Source organism: Paramacrobiotus metropolitanus, unplaced genomic scaffold (assembly GCF_019649055.1).
Source record: "Paramacrobiotus metropolitanus isolate TYO unplaced genomic scaffold, Prichtersi_v1.0 Parri_scaffold0000013, whole genome shotgun sequence".
In the NCBI taxonomy this organism is placed as follows: domain Eukaryota; kingdom Metazoa; phylum Tardigrada; class Eutardigrada; order Parachela; family Macrobiotidae; genus Paramacrobiotus; species Paramacrobiotus metropolitanus.
This window is the reverse complement of record NW_026570233.1, coordinates 1,347,736-1,363,661: the sequence shown is the minus strand read 5'-3', so window position 1 is coordinate 1,363,661 and position 15,926 is coordinate 1,347,736. Positions and strand designations below refer to the sequence as shown.

Genomic DNA, 15,926 nt, shown 5'->3' with positions numbered 1-15,926 from the left:
AGAAATTTGACGTCCGTTATTTTACGAGCACTATCAATACGAAAGTAAACCAACAGTAAATATATTAAACCGGCACTGTTCCTCGCATACAGTTCGACATCACGTGCGTAGGCGAACGTGCGCTTGTGACACGGGTACTCCAGTAGCATGACTTGACGCATTTTGTGTCCAGGGCATTTTGTACAGGACAAGAATCGACTCTTTCTTTATTTCACAATAGTTTCATAACAAAAACATGGCGACCGGCTCCTCCCGGATAACGGATAATGTTATTTTCGTAACCTTCGCTATTAAAGTTCTCCTGTTAATTCTGCTAACAAATCCTTGCGTAGTAGACAAACTCAAGGTGTCCGGCGATAATAAAACACAACAAACAAGAAAACCTTAGCACATATACTTGTCGGAAGTTAACAGCGAAGGTTAGTAGCCTCTCAAGTTTCACACCAGACATCCGTGACATCATCACCTCATCATCTTCTTGGGATGCCGGCACTTCTATGAATTGCTGCGTAGTGCGTACGGTGCTGCCGTCCGTGCACTGATTAAAATTTCACTGCTGTCATCCTTTCAAGTTCCTTGACAATTTTCAGAGATCGCGTGCGACTTTGTCATGGTGATGTCCCATTTTATTATAGATGCAGTCAATAAAAAATGTATGTCTGCAGAATATATTATACCAAAGACCCCGTATTAAGGAGTGCAGGTACGTGTGCAACGGTAACTACGCCGTCTAAAACGGTGCATGTTCTTTGTGTAAACAGTATATACACTAAGGGAAAGTTGATACTGTGCTTCCGGACATTACTATCCGGTGAACAGCTTATCAAGCATGCCGTGTGTACTATTCAGAAGATGCAGATGATGCAAAAACCATGCCTTTTTTGTGACTCAATAGTGTCTGTACCACGCAAGATAAACTCATCGACTTTTAAATTTCTAATGTATTGTTCTCTGCATGTCCAAGCAATATTGAGTCCATATCCAAGTAAATATTGATTTATTAAATTTCGATAATTTATGAAGGTTCATGGAATGAATTTCTACAGTTAATAAATCTTTGCTCCCGGTAAGACCTCTGTTTTTGCAGGCGTTAAACGAGCGTGTGCTTCAATTGCCAAAGCACAGCCACACTAATTAAGCACGCCGTGGAAGAGGAATCCGCCAAATACTTCGATAGCATTGTTTATAACACACTTGCATCTGAATAATTTCTGAGTCAACCCGGTTGTACGCCATCGCTTATCCAACCCGGTTTAATAACGGCTCCCTCCCAACCAGGTGTGTAGCGATATTAACGATTACGCATCCTGGAGCTTGCCATTTTCCCACCTGATCGCTTCATTAGCGCTCTATAATCTAAATGCATTACGGCAAAAAGTGAGCTAGCAGTAAGAGGATGTGTACGTAATTCTGTTCTGCGACTATCAGCTGCTACCTCTCGAGTAACTGGCAAGTGGCATCCCAGCATCCATAAGCTCTATCCCGGATCACCGTGACACCAGGACCTTCTATTTTCATTCTTTCGGGAGCACGCTGCTGATATGTTACGCAATACTGCAACGGGAAAATAGTACTATTTAAAATGTTTGTAATCGGCTCCTTACAGTAGTTCTCAAGTTAACATACAGCTTTTCATTATGATGGCAAACGAAACGGGTTTCAACAATTCCAACGCGACAAGCGGCAACGACACCGTACCAGCCGGCTTAAGTCCCGGGACCTACGGGCTCGTTATCAGTGTGACAATGATATGCGTCGGCACCATCGTCTACAATATTCTCATCATCATCGCATTTATTCGCGATTCCGCCGTGCGAAATCCTTTTTCGTACTACATCCTGAATGTCTCCATCACCGACCTGGCTTTGGCTCTGTTCAGCATGACCGGCTTCGTCTGGTTCACCTTATCACCCACATCCAACGCTAGTTATTGCCCGTACTACAACTTCTTTGATAACTTCTTCTCCACCAGTACCGCACATTCGGTGATGCTCATCAGTCTGGACCGGCTGTTTTCAGTATACTTTCCCATTCGTTACCGGAATTTGCGATCCGTGAAGTTCACAGTGATGATGTGCGCTGGAACGTGGATTTATTTGCTCTGCTTATTGATGCCGTACAATCTGATAGATGCGCTACGGTACAACGAAATGACCTTACCGTGTTCCATCAACTTCAAAATGCAGCATACGTATTCGTTAGTTGTCGAGTTTCTCGCGTATGATTTTCCGCCATGGTTCGTTTTGTTCAGCTATGTACTGGTCTTCTGGAAGTTACATGGACGAGCGAAGTTCAAACAGCAAGGTATGTAAATCAAAGAACTCCCAAATTAATTTGCTCACAATTTCTAGAGCTTCTTATTTGTTCAGGTTTCTCCAATAAAGTACACGGGGAAAAGAGTACCGTCATGCACAGTCACGCCCACACCAACGTCACGCATGTACATGCCATCGTCGTTACCGGAACAGAACCCAATGCAACAGCCAAAAAGAAACCCAAAGATCGTGATGAGAAGAAATTTTTTCGTCTCTTCGCACTGCTGGCGCTGTGCATTTTAGTCTGCTTTGTTCCAGGAAATATTTATTTCCTGTTGGTAGATTTCGTGCCGTATTGGAACGATGACGTCTACGCTGTTGTGGCTTGCTTGCAATATTTAAGTTGCATATTCAACCCGGTCATTTATCATTCCAGCCTCCCCACTTTACAGAAAGCGGTTAAAAACGTTATATTTTGCCGCTAAAGCCGTCTGCAGTTTTGGAGATGGCTGCATCAAAAATGCCCTGTGCAGTTCTCTATTCTCAGAAGCATTTATTTGACTAAGGGTCTAACTGAAATTTGAACAGAGATGTTTGATATGGAATTATTATCGACCGAGTATGTCTGCTTGTGATGTACTGTCACTTATATGTGTAATTTGTACATAGAAAGAGCAGACGCAGCTAATGCAATGTTAATCTTCAAAAAACATGCTTGTTGAGACATGTTGAGCGGTACTTTCATGGACACAATTATGCTAATCTGCAAACGGCATAAAAATGGCTTGATTGACAAGCTGTTCAGACTAATATGCTTATGCTCAGAGTACCGCTTCTGTTGTTACGAGTACATTCCCAATCTGCGGCAGACAGTTCGTAATGCGAGCAATTAAGTGGGAATAATTAAAAGCGATGGAACAATAGTTTCTACTTCACGCTACAAGTTTTCAGGCCGTTTTTCGATACAATAAAAAGCACGTGTGCTTATACAGTATACAGTATACAGAAGTACGTAGGATTATGGTGAAATTTGAAATTTGCATGCATAATGATTATCAAATTCCTTGCGACATCGTAACTCTCCACAAAAACCAACAGTATTTTACTTAGAAGCCTTCGCTCAACATGCCCGTTTTATTCGTTTATTGTCGCTTTATTTATTTATATTCAGTTTCCGCTATCAGTTCGCTTAACGAAGTAAGTGTCCACAAAGGATAATATGTCAAGCTGCTCTGGTATATTTCTATGGCAATGGAAACCGTTCTCGCTAGACGTAGCCAACTAATTACAAGGCGTTGACTGGACTTTTGTGTGGATCGCTTTTTATTGATTTCCAATTCTTCGGGTTTTTAAATCAATGAGGTTGCATAACTATGATCCTGAAATTAATGTGGTAGCTTATATGTACTATGTACCGTGTACGTACCGACACATCTGCACTGGTTAATAGTACGTACATTTGCTTTATCCCTTGATAGTGCAGCAGGTCATACCCGTAACAGATATTTGTGATATAGTTGGTAATATGATCCCTCGAAATGTGACCTGCCCGCAGAACTACATCCTTGTTATGGATTAAAAATTGACAAAATCTGGATTAAACTAGCGTGTGATCTGGAGCTCCGGTGTCTTTATTTGGGGCATCGGTTTCCCCTGTACAGATAGCTTGATGCTGCAAAGAAGTGCACTTTGTGCCTTGGGGAAAAGTGATAAATTCTATTTTATTGTTAATTGCTGTAATACCGGCAAGAAAGTTTTTCTTCTTTAGAATGCGGGTGGTAGGAACCATTCTCTTAACGACAAGTCGTATTATGAGAATCAAGGTGATCGTAATATAAGACCCAACTGGTACAGAGTAGTCGGAACGCCTTCGCTATCTAGCCGAGAACAAACTCGAACAAGTTTGTTCTCGGCTAGATTCTTATAATATGCGCTGCTACGAGGACAGTAATACCGCATTTGTGGCAGTTTACTATATTTTAACCAAGTCAAAATTAGCACGTACAGATAGTAAGCCTACCGCTTTAGGTTGCACGCTACTGGAAGCAGCAGCAGTTGTCTGTTATTTACGATTAAGTGTACGTAATGATATTTGTTAACCGCCATACGTGCACAAGTATTTGCTTTACATCTAAATCATCAACATACGTAATACGAAGGCTGCCACATCGTTGCGAAAGACTTGCGTTAAATTAACGTAAAGGTGATGGAACCACAGCACTTACATCTTTGCGGGTATGTTATTAATTTTGGTGACTGTCCTCGCCAACAAGATCGGCGATTCAGTGCTTACTTAATAATTAACAACAAGCAACAGCAGCGCAGCGCGCAATAAGCAACAGCAGAAGCTATAAACCATAATTTATGCATTGTCTTTACAGTGGACTCATAGCGTGTTAAATTAGCCAAATGGCAACACATTCTTGTCTTGTATCCTGTTTTCCCTTAAAGTCCCATCTTTAATTAATGGGAGATCACGCCAAGCTCGTTTACCGGCAAGCTTATGGTCGAGGCATCTGCTGACTGTTGACACAAATGCCAGCGATTCCACGTCACAGATAATTAAGGCAAATATGCTGTTTGCTATACATGACAATTCCCCACGGAGCCACCTATTGTCAGTTGCTGTCCGCGGTGCCGCAACGATCGGTTGGTGTTCTCCTTTGAGAATCCAGGCGATGTAAGATGCAGCAAAGAAAGCCGCGATGTGTCTCTCCATTTATAATTGTCGGCAGTTGGTCTCAAGCTAGGCGCCACGATGTCGAACAATAGCTCACTTTTTCCTGTAACTAACGCAATTCCAACCGCGCACTATATTATGGTGGCGCTGGTGGCTATTATATGCGTCTTAACGATCTGCTACAATATCCTGATCATCCTGGCATTTATCAAAGATTCGCAAGTCCGTACACCGTTTTCCTACTACCTTCTCAATGTCTCCCTGTGCGATTTGGGATTCGCGTCATTCAGTATGACCAGCTTTATCGGCTATACCGTTCGGCCGTCGTCCAACACGGGAACAAAAGCTTGCCCGTTTTTTATGCTAATCAGCGGCGTTTTCAATATCAACGCATGCTACACAATTCTCTTGATCAGCCTGGATCGGTTGTGGTCGCTCTTTTTTCCTCTGGGATATCGCAATCTCCGCTCGAAGAAGTTGACCATTGGATTGTGCTTGCTGGTGTGGGTTTACGTAATGTGTTTGCTATGGCCGTATGTGCTGCTGGATGTAACGTACTATAATGACCTCACAACATGCAATCCAAACGTAACAGCTCAGCATGCATACGCCCTGGTTATTGAGTTTGTGGCGTACGATTTACCTCCAGTGATGATTATTGGGATCTATTTATTGATTTTCGTAAAGTTGACCGGACGGAATCGTGTTAAAGCGCTAATGAGAAAAGGTAGGATACACAAATCGACCAACCATTGGGCAAAATGTAGCGCTTCCCGTATAACGCTAAATCAATTACTTGCTGCTCTTACAGTAAGCAGCGCATCTTCTCTATATATAGCGACTAATTTGAACTGAATAAAATTTGCGGTATCGCTGTAAACACCAAATTAATTTTCGACGGACCAGTTAAAAGCAGCGCATATTCAGCGATAACATTAATGTAATGTCAAAATTCGTATTTATTTAACAGAGTATTTTGTGAAAGTACAATATTTCACCCGGTTGCGAGAACAATATTTCACACGAAAAATCATAGTTTTTTCTTGGTAGAAACTACCACAGCAGGACTATCCACACACGCTGTCAGCGAATCCGTAAATATCCAAGCGGATCAGCGTTCTCGTGCCGCTTCCAGCGCACACGGTACGGATGGCAAGGGCGTCAAAGTCATTGCCCACCGCTCCTCGGAGAAAAAGCTCTTCAGGTTATTCGCTTTGCTGGCGTTGTGTATTTTCGTATGCTGGATCCCAGGAGTGGTCTACTATCTCATCGCGGATTTCACCGGTTATTGGAATGAAGATATCTACGTTGTAGTGGTTGTACTACAGTATGCCAGCTGTGTGCTTAACCCTTTTATTTACCACTCCACCTTGCCGGACTTGAAGAAGGCTATACGGAATGTCGTGAGATGTTCTTAATGGACTGTTAACCTTAATGACATTTTCCTAGCTTCGTGAACTTTTCGACTTTTATTGTTGGTTTAAGCGTAAAAGATTGAAAGACCAACAAAACATGTACATACTCGGTCAGACTTTAGTAAGAGAATGGAAGACTCACAAAATATACTCTTTCAAACTTTAGTAGCCATAAGCGTGGCTGTCCACATTAACACACGCCGCAGTTATTCCACCCCAAGAATACTTGAATTCTCGCGCAAAATCCAATAGCAGCTGTTGATCCTTTGCGGACAGGACAACGGTTGACCATCCACTATCACGTTTTGTATCATATATTTCTATCGCAAGGGCATGCTCTCCTAGAGAATCTCGCCCGCCGCAGACGTATATTCGATCCTTAATAACGCAGGCAGCATGGCCCTGTCGTGACTGCCGAAGCGGCTGTATTTCTTCCCAAGTGCCGGTTTTTATATTCAGACGAACGCAGTCTCCGGTTACACCAAAATCAGTGCTGTCTTTTACCCTTCCTCCCAAAATGTACACACAACCACTGACCACAACCATGGCAAATTTGAGGCGAATTTTTGGCAAATTTGGCAAGGGTATCCAGGCATCGGTATATGCGTCGTAGCAATTTAGATCATAATCTGTAGCGCAAAATATCTTGTACCCGTATTTCGCCATTACGGGAACGTGATCGCAAATCCTGCATTAAAAGAACTTTAATGAGCTGAGTATTTGAAAAAAAGAGGCAAAGTTGTAGCAGATGTCTTGCCAACCTAGTTTCCAAAGGAAGGTCACCAAGGCGCACAATATTACCAGTAGAGATGTTCATCGCGTTAAAGGAACTGTCTGCATCGAAGAAGTAAACAGTATTATAAAGAATGGAATTCAGAACAATGGGCGATGCAAAAAACACTGTCGAGGAAAGGGTTAATGAACGACTTAGTTTTCCATCCAGGACATTCCAGAAATGACAACTTGTTCGCCGCTGATTTCCGGTTCCTTTATCTTCTGTGAAAATAATATGTGTTTCTGTCGATGCGACATAACCATTAGTCTGAAGGCCTGCTGCGTGCTTGAGCGGACGAATATTTATAGTTTCAGATAAGGTATCATAAATGAGCAATTTTGAAACGAGGACAGGGTGCTCTCCACACAGAACAAAAGCAATAGCTGGATAATCTATTTCGTCCAGTATTGCTACAGCAAAGTTTCTCTGTGTGGTGTCTCAAGCTAAACACTTCCGGATTACGACGCTAAATATTCCGGAATATCACCACTGACAAACGGTACATGACCGCTTATAATCAGTCTAGCAAACTGGTAATTCTGCATGTCATCTTCAACTTCTCTAATTGCATCGCCTTTTATCAGTCGTTTTCTTAAAAGACCTTTGCAACACTCGGCCATCTCTAGAATTACACAACCCATACTCCAAATGTCCGTCTTCCGTCCAGGTGCTTCGTTGCCTGTTTGAGCGAATTTCATCAACATTTCAGGTGACATATAGCGACTAGTACCGCGTAATTCTGTGAAGTCTGCAGAAGTAGTGGCACTCTCTGTCATTTGGACAAAATCGTCCAGATCCGCGATTGCAAACTTATCCAGGGTGTGCCAATTATTTATGAGAATAGTTCGGCTCATTGTTGAAACGTGTAAAAATGAGGCCCATATATCTGTGACGCATGCAGAAAAAATCTGAACTTTAAACTTCGAGAGATATCAAATAGGAGCTCGCCATTGATGGCTCACATATTTGCATCGAGCGGGCTATTCTGAAAGCGCCAAAGCCCACTGCCATTTACCGTTTAACACGCAGTCGGTTCATCTTCAGATTAATTTGAAATAATATTACCGTGAAAAGTTATCGGTCGCGGTTCGATCTATCATGCGAGTATTTACTAAGCTCGTAGCTTGCTTCAAGTTATTAAATACACCGTTCGCCAGCTAATTAGCCAATGTTGGTACTAATTAATTATTTCATTAGTAATTTATTTTTACATTTAGTAGTAAAAACTAAAACTCGTTAGGTCAGAAACTGGGCGCACACATAACTGCTGCAAAACGCTGCAACAATTTTCTTAATGAGTAATTATTAATTATAGTAATTACCTTACTTGTTAATCAGTTTGCTTGGACGTACGCAAGGTAAACATCTAATCATAAACTAATATCATTGTTAACTACTATTAATACAAGAATTGTTAATTAATATAGGAGTATTTAGTAAAACACTATAATTACTGTACTAATTAGTAACATCGTTGGCTACTGTTATCATTAATTATTGTTGTAATTGTGCTTAGTCTAAATGTACAACATCGTACTTTCTGCACTGTAAAGCGCGGCGCTTAAATGAGCTTATACGAAAAATATCCACAATTGGCGACTTTGGCGCTGGAAAAAGCTACTCTCGAGTAGCTTTTTCTTGAGCGACATTCATGCATCTATTGGGGCGTGATCATCAACGCACATAAAATTCATCATCGCAATATGGACCAGTTATGACCCATTATCTTATCTCGGGTTTAGTCAACTTGAGCACAATATGCACGATGTGCAGGAATATCGCAATGTGCAGGTCTAAACTGAACGCCACTAATGTTTTCCGGCTTCAAATCTCCATGTATTATGCCATTGTCGTGCAGGAAATGTAGTCCCCGGCAAACATCCTTTGTAAATCTGGTAACACTGTAACACCTGTTCAACATTTGTCCGCTCTTTCTGAATTCCTTCAAAATAGAAGCAAGATCACCTAGAAAACATATACACCTGTGGCACATTTCGTACCAAAGGAAAAAACTGGGTCTGATGTTTCTCCAGCACTCTCGGTAGACATCTGCATGCAGAGCACACGATGTTCTCAGTAAACACCCAGTAGTCCTACTGGTCCCCTAATTTCTTATGTTTTCTTAGAATGTAAGTATACATGGGGTCTACAGACTACATGTTGTCTAAAGATGTCCACCGCTATACAGGCTAAATGCTTTGCGCATATAGCGGTAGGTACTTGTTGACAACCCGTGATTACTGGGTATCGATGTGACGCTATGTAGGCATGGTATACTCCCGGTGCCGACAGGACCTATAGAATGTCTCGGCAGTGATTACCGTGTGTCTACGTATGTCTAAAGGTGTCTAGTGTCAACAGTGGTGCTGCCGGTCGGGGAAAAAAATTGTGACAGTGTCTACACGTTGGCTACTGATACTGTGACAAAAAACACTACTGTGACAAAAAACACGTTCCAGTTTTTTTCTTTGGTACGAAACGGCCCATATAAATTGGCAATGGTTCTTACTATTATAGTGCTCCATTGCTAATCCAATGTCACTCCGCCGGAGGCCTTCTGATGGAAACTTTCTAATAAATTACCAGATTTGCGTGCCTTAATTCAACGAGTTTTCTAAATCTGTCCATGGTAGTAATCCAACCTTCTTGTTCCGAGATATCTTTGGAATTACGACTGATGTGCATAACTTTCACAGCTAGAGTGTCTTTTCCCCGAAAATCACCACGCTTCGTAAACAACACCAAATGTCCTTTTTCCAATAAAATCTGCATTTGAATAACGGTATTTAACATTACTACCAATTTGTTCGACTGAGCTGGTCTTTCTCGAAGCAATACTTCCCATTTTATTTAGCTGAAAATCTTCCCCTGAGCCGTTCATACGTATAGTTGCATAGCTTTCATTCGTAATATTCCCACTGAATACGGTTACCGTTGTTTATCTCAAAAATCCGTTGGACTTTAATTTTAGTGGTTATCTGTGTACTTCGGCAGCGCCGAACATACTGTACATCGCTGTTTGCTTAGAGAAAGATAGAAAAAGTGTTCATGAAACTGCTTCCCGGAAAGAAAACGCCGAAGTTCATTTCGTTACCGCTTACCGGTCAGCAGCAATATTTATTATCCGACTCAAATTAGTTACAGGCGCAGCGCATATTGACATCTTTTTGTAACAAAGCTGTACTGCACATTTCTCTTAGTATTAGAATTCGGCATTTCTTTACCATAGACTTCTGTAATAGTTGCCCTTGCCGCTCAGACCGGATGCGCTAATCAGGACCTTTGCAGCTGCCAAACAAAACAAACTTAAAATTTTTTCGAAGTTGTGGTTATTTATTTATTCACCGGTGGAAAGTACTGCAAGAACGACGCAGTTGTGCAAAGTTTTTTATAATTTTCCAGACGAGCGCAGCAGGCGAGCAAAAGTGCTTACAGGACGATTCACAGCTTCGTTTAGCCAACGTTTGTATATATGGAACGTTTCGTACCAAAGAAAAAACTGGAACTTTTTTACCTTCTTGTAGTCACTGTAGTCATCTGTAGACAGCCTGCAGACACCCTGTAGACAACCTGTACACATCCTAAGAAAACCTAAGAAACCTAAGAAACCAGGTAACTACAGTATGTCTACAGGGTGTTTACGGGCTGTCTACAGTGCGCCTACAAATATATACAGCAGAACATCCAGCTGAACCTAAGAAGGCCTGCCTGTATACACCTGTAGACACCCTGTAAAAATCCAAAAAGCCTAAGAAACCAGGTGACCACATTATGTCTACAGTGGTGTCTACGGGCTGTCTATAGATGACTACCGGTGTATACAGGCAGAATATCGAGCTGAACCTAAGAAGGGCTGCCTGTATACAACGGTAGACATCCGTAGACAACCTGTAGACACCGTTGTAGACACGCTGTATGCATCCTAAGAAACCAGGTGACTACCGATAGGTCTACTGGGTGTCTGCAGCATGTGTACAGAAGTCTACTGTAACTACAAGGAGAGAAAAAACGGCTCACTTTTTTTCTTTGGTACGAAACGTTCCACAGGTGATCTATTACACATAAAAGAGTAATGTTGAGCAAAGCTGTGCATATTCCTTTTTGAGAAGAAAATTCGACCATATTGTATACCGTTTCCGCTGCAAACACTCTGATTACCGACGATAAGCAGTTTCCTATAGTGTCAAACCATATCGCATACCGGACCGTTGACAATAGCACGAAGTGGAAACTGATCGAACAACAGAATCAAATGACTCGAATCTAACATCGGAAAACTCAAGAGCGCTATTCAGAAACTTAGTACGTCCGCTGTTATTTCAAATCAGTATTTATTCCGGTGTCCGTTTTCTGGCTGAACTCCTGAATAACCTGCCTCACACCCTCGGCGAAGGGCCGCGGCTCTGTAGTCCCCAGGCTGGCTAATCGGCTGCAGAGAAGCCGAGGATCTAAATGGACGATAAAACCAATAAACATAGCAACAAATCGCCATGCATTCGGTTTAGAAAACAGGGAGAAAACAGGGAAACTACGAAACATATTTAACGTCTTTAACCGTTCAACACGTCCGAACGTTTGGGACGGTTACAAAAGGCAACGTGGACGAGTACCGGTGTTGTTATCTACCTCGGGGGCGATTTGCTCCAGAACTCGGCGGATGGGGATCCGCTGTGAGATGGCCGTGTTGTAATTGGAATAGCATTGATAGAAACACCGCCATTTGGTACTTTGTGTATCCTTCTTGTCCGGCATAATGGTATGCACCCTTAACCGAGGCATTCTGCATAAAAAAGCAAATGCTCATTAACGCACAAACCATAACAAAGAACAATTCATTACACCGTTGTCAAAAATATCTCAAGACTATTCGAATTTTCGTGTGGTCATGCTGATGAACGTACGTTCAGTAGGAATGATTCGGCAAGTGTTAAGGCTGCGCGTGCTACATCGTCGACATGCGTGGGATAACGGAGGTCGTAATCCGATAAGACGGCAGGTGTATGGGACTCTTCCAGCTGACGGAATAAGGTTAACATTGAACTCTCTGCAACCTCGTCCACGGGTCCGTACAAAAAAGGTATCCGCAAAACAATACCTAAATACAGCATTGCATTACTGAAGATCTAGCCGTAATATTATATTTCCTACATTACAGTGCAGTACATTATACTCATTATATCTTACACATGAACAACACTATGTACGTTACAACACTCACACAAGCCATCCAAAGTGTAAAAAAAATTATCAACTGAGTTTTCTCAAAGCTTAGCTCGGATAGGACGAATGCGTGACTGCTGGTTTGGTAGATTACCGTTATGGGAAAGCGTCACATGTTCTCCAGCCAACTTCGTCTTTCCATAGTAATTTACAGGATTGGTATCTGGGGAATTCTCTTCATAAGGAGGGTGAGAACCATCAAATACCGAGTCTGTGCTGATGTAAATAAGGAGCGCTTTGTTGGCAGCTGCAGAAAGAAACTAATTTGATTATAACCAGACTAACATTACGTATAATTGAGTTGGTTGAGCTGCAACGTACCTGCAACTTTGGCTAAGTTCTCCGTGGCTTTCACGTTAATCTCGTCGGTTGCGAGCTGCTGTTCTTCCGCAGCATCCGGATTTTTTTCCGCCGCACAGTGCACGATGACAGAAGGCTGCAACGTCATGAAAATTAATTTTAAAAAATCAGTTTTTAAAATAAAGGTAACACAAACGTGTTAGGTTATTATTTTTTATCAAGCTGGATATCGCGCGCAGCAAAGGTAGCAGTACTTGTTTACGTGCATACCTTTTTATCACTAACGACGTCATTTACAGCCGCGAAATCTCGCAAGTCCACTCTGATTAGCTTAGGATTCTTCGAGGCTCTTGAAAAAGCCAAACCAAAAGCCTGCCATCCTGCCTCCTCAAAAATCCGCAAAATAGCTCGACCAAGAAGACCCGAAGCTCCCGTTATAAGAGCGACTTTATCCATGTTTCAATTACAGTAATAAAAAGTTTTGGCCTTCGAGTTTGCACAGCACTGATCCAAAAGTTTATTTTTATATTCTGCAAACACTTTCCAACTTGAAATTACGCTGCCAGCTACTGCTTTAATACGACTACTAACGTAAGTATTCGAGTACAGCACGAACAGATAGAGTACATTGTACATTACACATACTATTGCTGGTACAGTATTGTACACAGGTACACTCGAAGACCATAACAAACCAGATTACATCGATCGCATCACAACTACTGACTCAGCAGGCGCATGGAAGCGCGCAAGCGGCGCGCAGCACTAACGCAAACATGTTTTGCCGGTATCGTATACGGCAGTAGCGGAATACAGTCGGAAGCGTTTGCTACACTTCATCGTAATCTACGAGACTGTATGTAAAATGCTTGCAACAGATCCGCTTGATATTGTGAATGCGCGTAAATGTATCTTATCGTTACAACCCTCAACGGAAAATAACATACTCATCAGATGAAGATGCCGGAATGGATTAAGATTAAGGAAGGGCACCTATTTTAGCAACAAAGTAATATATAATGCGTTTGCATCCAAGCATCTTAGTAATTATGATACCGAGGATACTGATTCTAACTATACCGTGAAGTTGTGTTGCCTTTTATACTAGAAGGCCTACTTACTGAACATTGATTGACAGAGCACTGAGTAACGTGTGCTAAGTTTTATATATCGTGCTGCGTTTTTCCGTCTACCATTCCGTTTTTTTCGTTGTAAAGAATTCGTACAATTTATTTCGAATAATTAATAAATAGTAATTTTATTTGTTTTTGTAGTTCGTTTAAAAACATAAAATGCTGTTGGAATCGTTTACCGAAACGGAGCTTGACCTTTTGGTCCTCGCGGAACCTTTAGCCTGTGTTATGCACGCGTACACCAAATTCCCATCATACATCCACCTCCAAACCGCCATTGTATACGGTGGTGGACCTATCGGCGCCTTGCACCTCATCGAGATTGGTCGTCGCTTCCCGAAGGCCCAACGTTACGTTATCGAGCCCAACAAACAGCGACGTCAACTTCTGCGCCGAATATTCCCGGAAATTGCTGTCTTATCATTCCGTCCCGAAAATCTCCAAGGTGATCTGACTGTTGTGGCGACGAGTGCGCCACAAGCCAGCGTGGACGCTGTAATTAAGGCTTCAGACGCTGGGTTCGTTGTCCTGTTCTCCGGGATTAATCATAAAACGAAAGAAGAATTACCGCTGCTGGAAGGTATTGACCTGGAAGCTGTACATCGGAATGAGGAAGTGAGAGTAACCGACAGAGCGATTCGGCTTGTTGGATCGTCCGGATACCACGAATCTGATATCGAAAATTCGGTACAGGCTCTCTTGAAATATCCACATCTTTATTCACGTGTGCAGACCGGAATTGTCGATGCTCTCGACTCCAAGAAGAACAACCAGTACGTTATCGAAAGTATGCTAAATACACCGGAAGTTTACGAAAAGCACCTGAAGTTTGTGTTCCGTGTTCCAAAGCAAGAAAAAAATTTGGCGGTGTTCCCCAACGATGACCTTAGCAAAGCAACGGTTCGAGAACTGGTTTTGGGAGACCTCTCGAGCGGAATGGTTCGCGTACGGATACTGCGTGCCTGTATCTGCCAGACCGATCGCCGCGTATTAAGCGGGACCAAAGCCTGCTGCGGGTTTAACCGAGGAACAGTTCTCGGTCACGAAGGCATTGGCGTGGTTGAGCAGGTTGGAAACCAGCAGCAGAGCGACCTAATTGGACGAGCGGTGGTGGTGTTGCCTCATCATTATGTAGAGGATCCGCTGGTTGATCGTGGTTTAGGATTTTTATCCAAGAAATTGAAACATCTGGGCATTCACCAGAATGGCGTCTTCGCCACGAGGATCGATGTGCCGGATACCTGTGTACATGTCATTGAGCGGGATGTGGAACCGATAAAGATCCAGAGGAAAGTACTGACGTCAGTTGGTTCTAACAGCATCGAGATAACCGAAAAATCACGCCAGCTGGTCCGACGCGTAAATAGCAATTTCGGATAAGGTTATAGGGTAACGTTTTGTTGCGCTGATTCGTGTGCCAAATATAATTATTTTATCAAGAATTCAGGAGCACTCGGCCACAAAAATTCTGTGAATTTAACCTGTAGTACATTGCTTAATAATCGAAGATTTCATTGTTGTATATATTGATAAATAATATTATTTGTGCTGGAACATTCGTTAAAGTTTATTGTCTTTCAATGTTATTTCGTCCTTAAATTACCTTTCTGCATGGCAAAATGTTCGACATGTGTGCCATGTATAAGTGTCATAGGCTGTGTATGTAATCGCATGAGTTGAGGAAATAAAAACAAACAAACATCTTCTTCGCGCTTGAAAATAGGTATACCATTGTTTCTCGGGCGTACAGTCGATTCTAGTCTTTAAATGATTAAGAGGCAATTACTATTCGTAGTAACTGCAAGTACTTACAGTTACTAATAAAATACTGAATGCAGTGGTAATTTTTAAATTCTACTGAAGGTTTACGTATTACAGAGCCTTAACATTTATTTTCGATTGCTTTCCACGATTTTCGTCGATGTTTCTATTCTGAATACATAAAAAAAGAAGGGAGTGCCAGAGCCATAGAAACGCTTGTAAGGAAATGACAGCATGGCAACGAAAACCCGTAATTTAATTATTGAGCAAACAAATACCTGGTATTACGTATCTAATAACTATCGTAAGCAATGTATACACGCCAGATGTACAGCCCACAAAGGAACTGCGCTGCGTTTTTCCGAAACTGCGCCGCTACATTCCCAC

At 42.1% G+C, this 15,926-nt stretch overlaps 3 protein-coding genes across 3 annotated transcripts; 2 read left to right on the top strand and 1 right to left on the bottom strand.

Moving 5' to 3' along the window:
• The first annotated feature begins 1,640 nt into the window (after window positions 1-1,640).
• On the top strand, window positions 1,641-2,154 carry LOC129584223 (histamine H3 receptor-like). Its single transcript, XM_055476342.1, has 2 exons — window positions 1,641-2,018; window positions 2,131-2,154. The coding sequence occupies exons 1-2, from the start codon at window positions 1,641-1,643 to the stop codon at window positions 2,152-2,154; spliced, it is 402 nt and encodes a 133-aa protein (XP_055332317.1).
• Window positions 2,155-11,365: 9,211 nt separating this feature from the next.
• Window positions 11,366-13,273, bottom strand: LOC129584375 (methionine adenosyltransferase 2 subunit beta-like). The gene is made up of 6 exons (XM_055476533.1): window positions 12,916-13,273; window positions 12,667-12,781; window positions 12,440-12,592; window positions 12,027-12,220; window positions 11,752-11,905; window positions 11,366-11,573 (listed from the first exon to the last, which is right to left on the bottom strand). The coding sequence occupies exons 1-6, from the start codon at window positions 13,099-13,101 to the stop codon at window positions 11,440-11,442; spliced, it is 936 nt and encodes a 311-aa protein (XP_055332508.1). The 5' UTR covers window positions 13,102-13,273; the 3' UTR covers window positions 11,366-11,439.
• A 255-nt stretch (window positions 13,274-13,528) lies between these two features.
• Window positions 13,529-15,468, top strand: LOC129584318 (uncharacterized). Its single transcript, XM_055476465.1, has 2 exons — window positions 13,529-13,654; window positions 13,920-15,468. The coding sequence occupies exon 2, from the start codon at window positions 13,938-13,940 to the stop codon at window positions 15,156-15,158; it is 1,221 nt and encodes a 406-aa protein (XP_055332440.1). The 5' UTR covers window positions 13,529-13,654; window positions 13,920-13,937; the 3' UTR covers window positions 15,159-15,468.
• Window positions 15,469-15,926: the final 458 nt, after the last annotated feature.

Bases quoted from the DNA above. Each gene is read 5' to 3' on its own strand.
- LOC129584318 (XM_055476465.1), top strand. From the start codon at position 13,938: ATGCTGTTGGAATCGTTTACCGAAACGGAGCTTGACCTTTTGGTCCTC.
- LOC129584375 (XM_055476533.1), bottom strand. From the start codon at position 13,101: ATGGATAAAGTCGCTCTTATAACGGGAGCTTCGGGTCTTCTTGGTCGA. The intron at 12,221-12,439 runs GTAATCTACCAA...TGCTGTATTTAG, and splicing joins TGTGACGCTTTCCCATAACG to GTATTGTTTTGCGGATACCT. The intron at 11,906-12,026 runs GTACGTTCATCA...TTTTTTATGCAG, and splicing joins CCGAATCATTCCTACTGAAC to AATGCCTCGGTTAAGGGTGC.
- LOC129584223 (XM_055476342.1), top strand. From the start codon at position 1,641: ATGGCAAACGAAACGGGTTTCAACAATTCCAACGCGACAAGCGGCAAC. The intron at 2,019-2,130 runs GTATACTTTCCC...ACAATCTGATAG, and splicing joins GTCTGGACCGGCTGTTTTCA to ATGCGCTACGGTACAACGAA.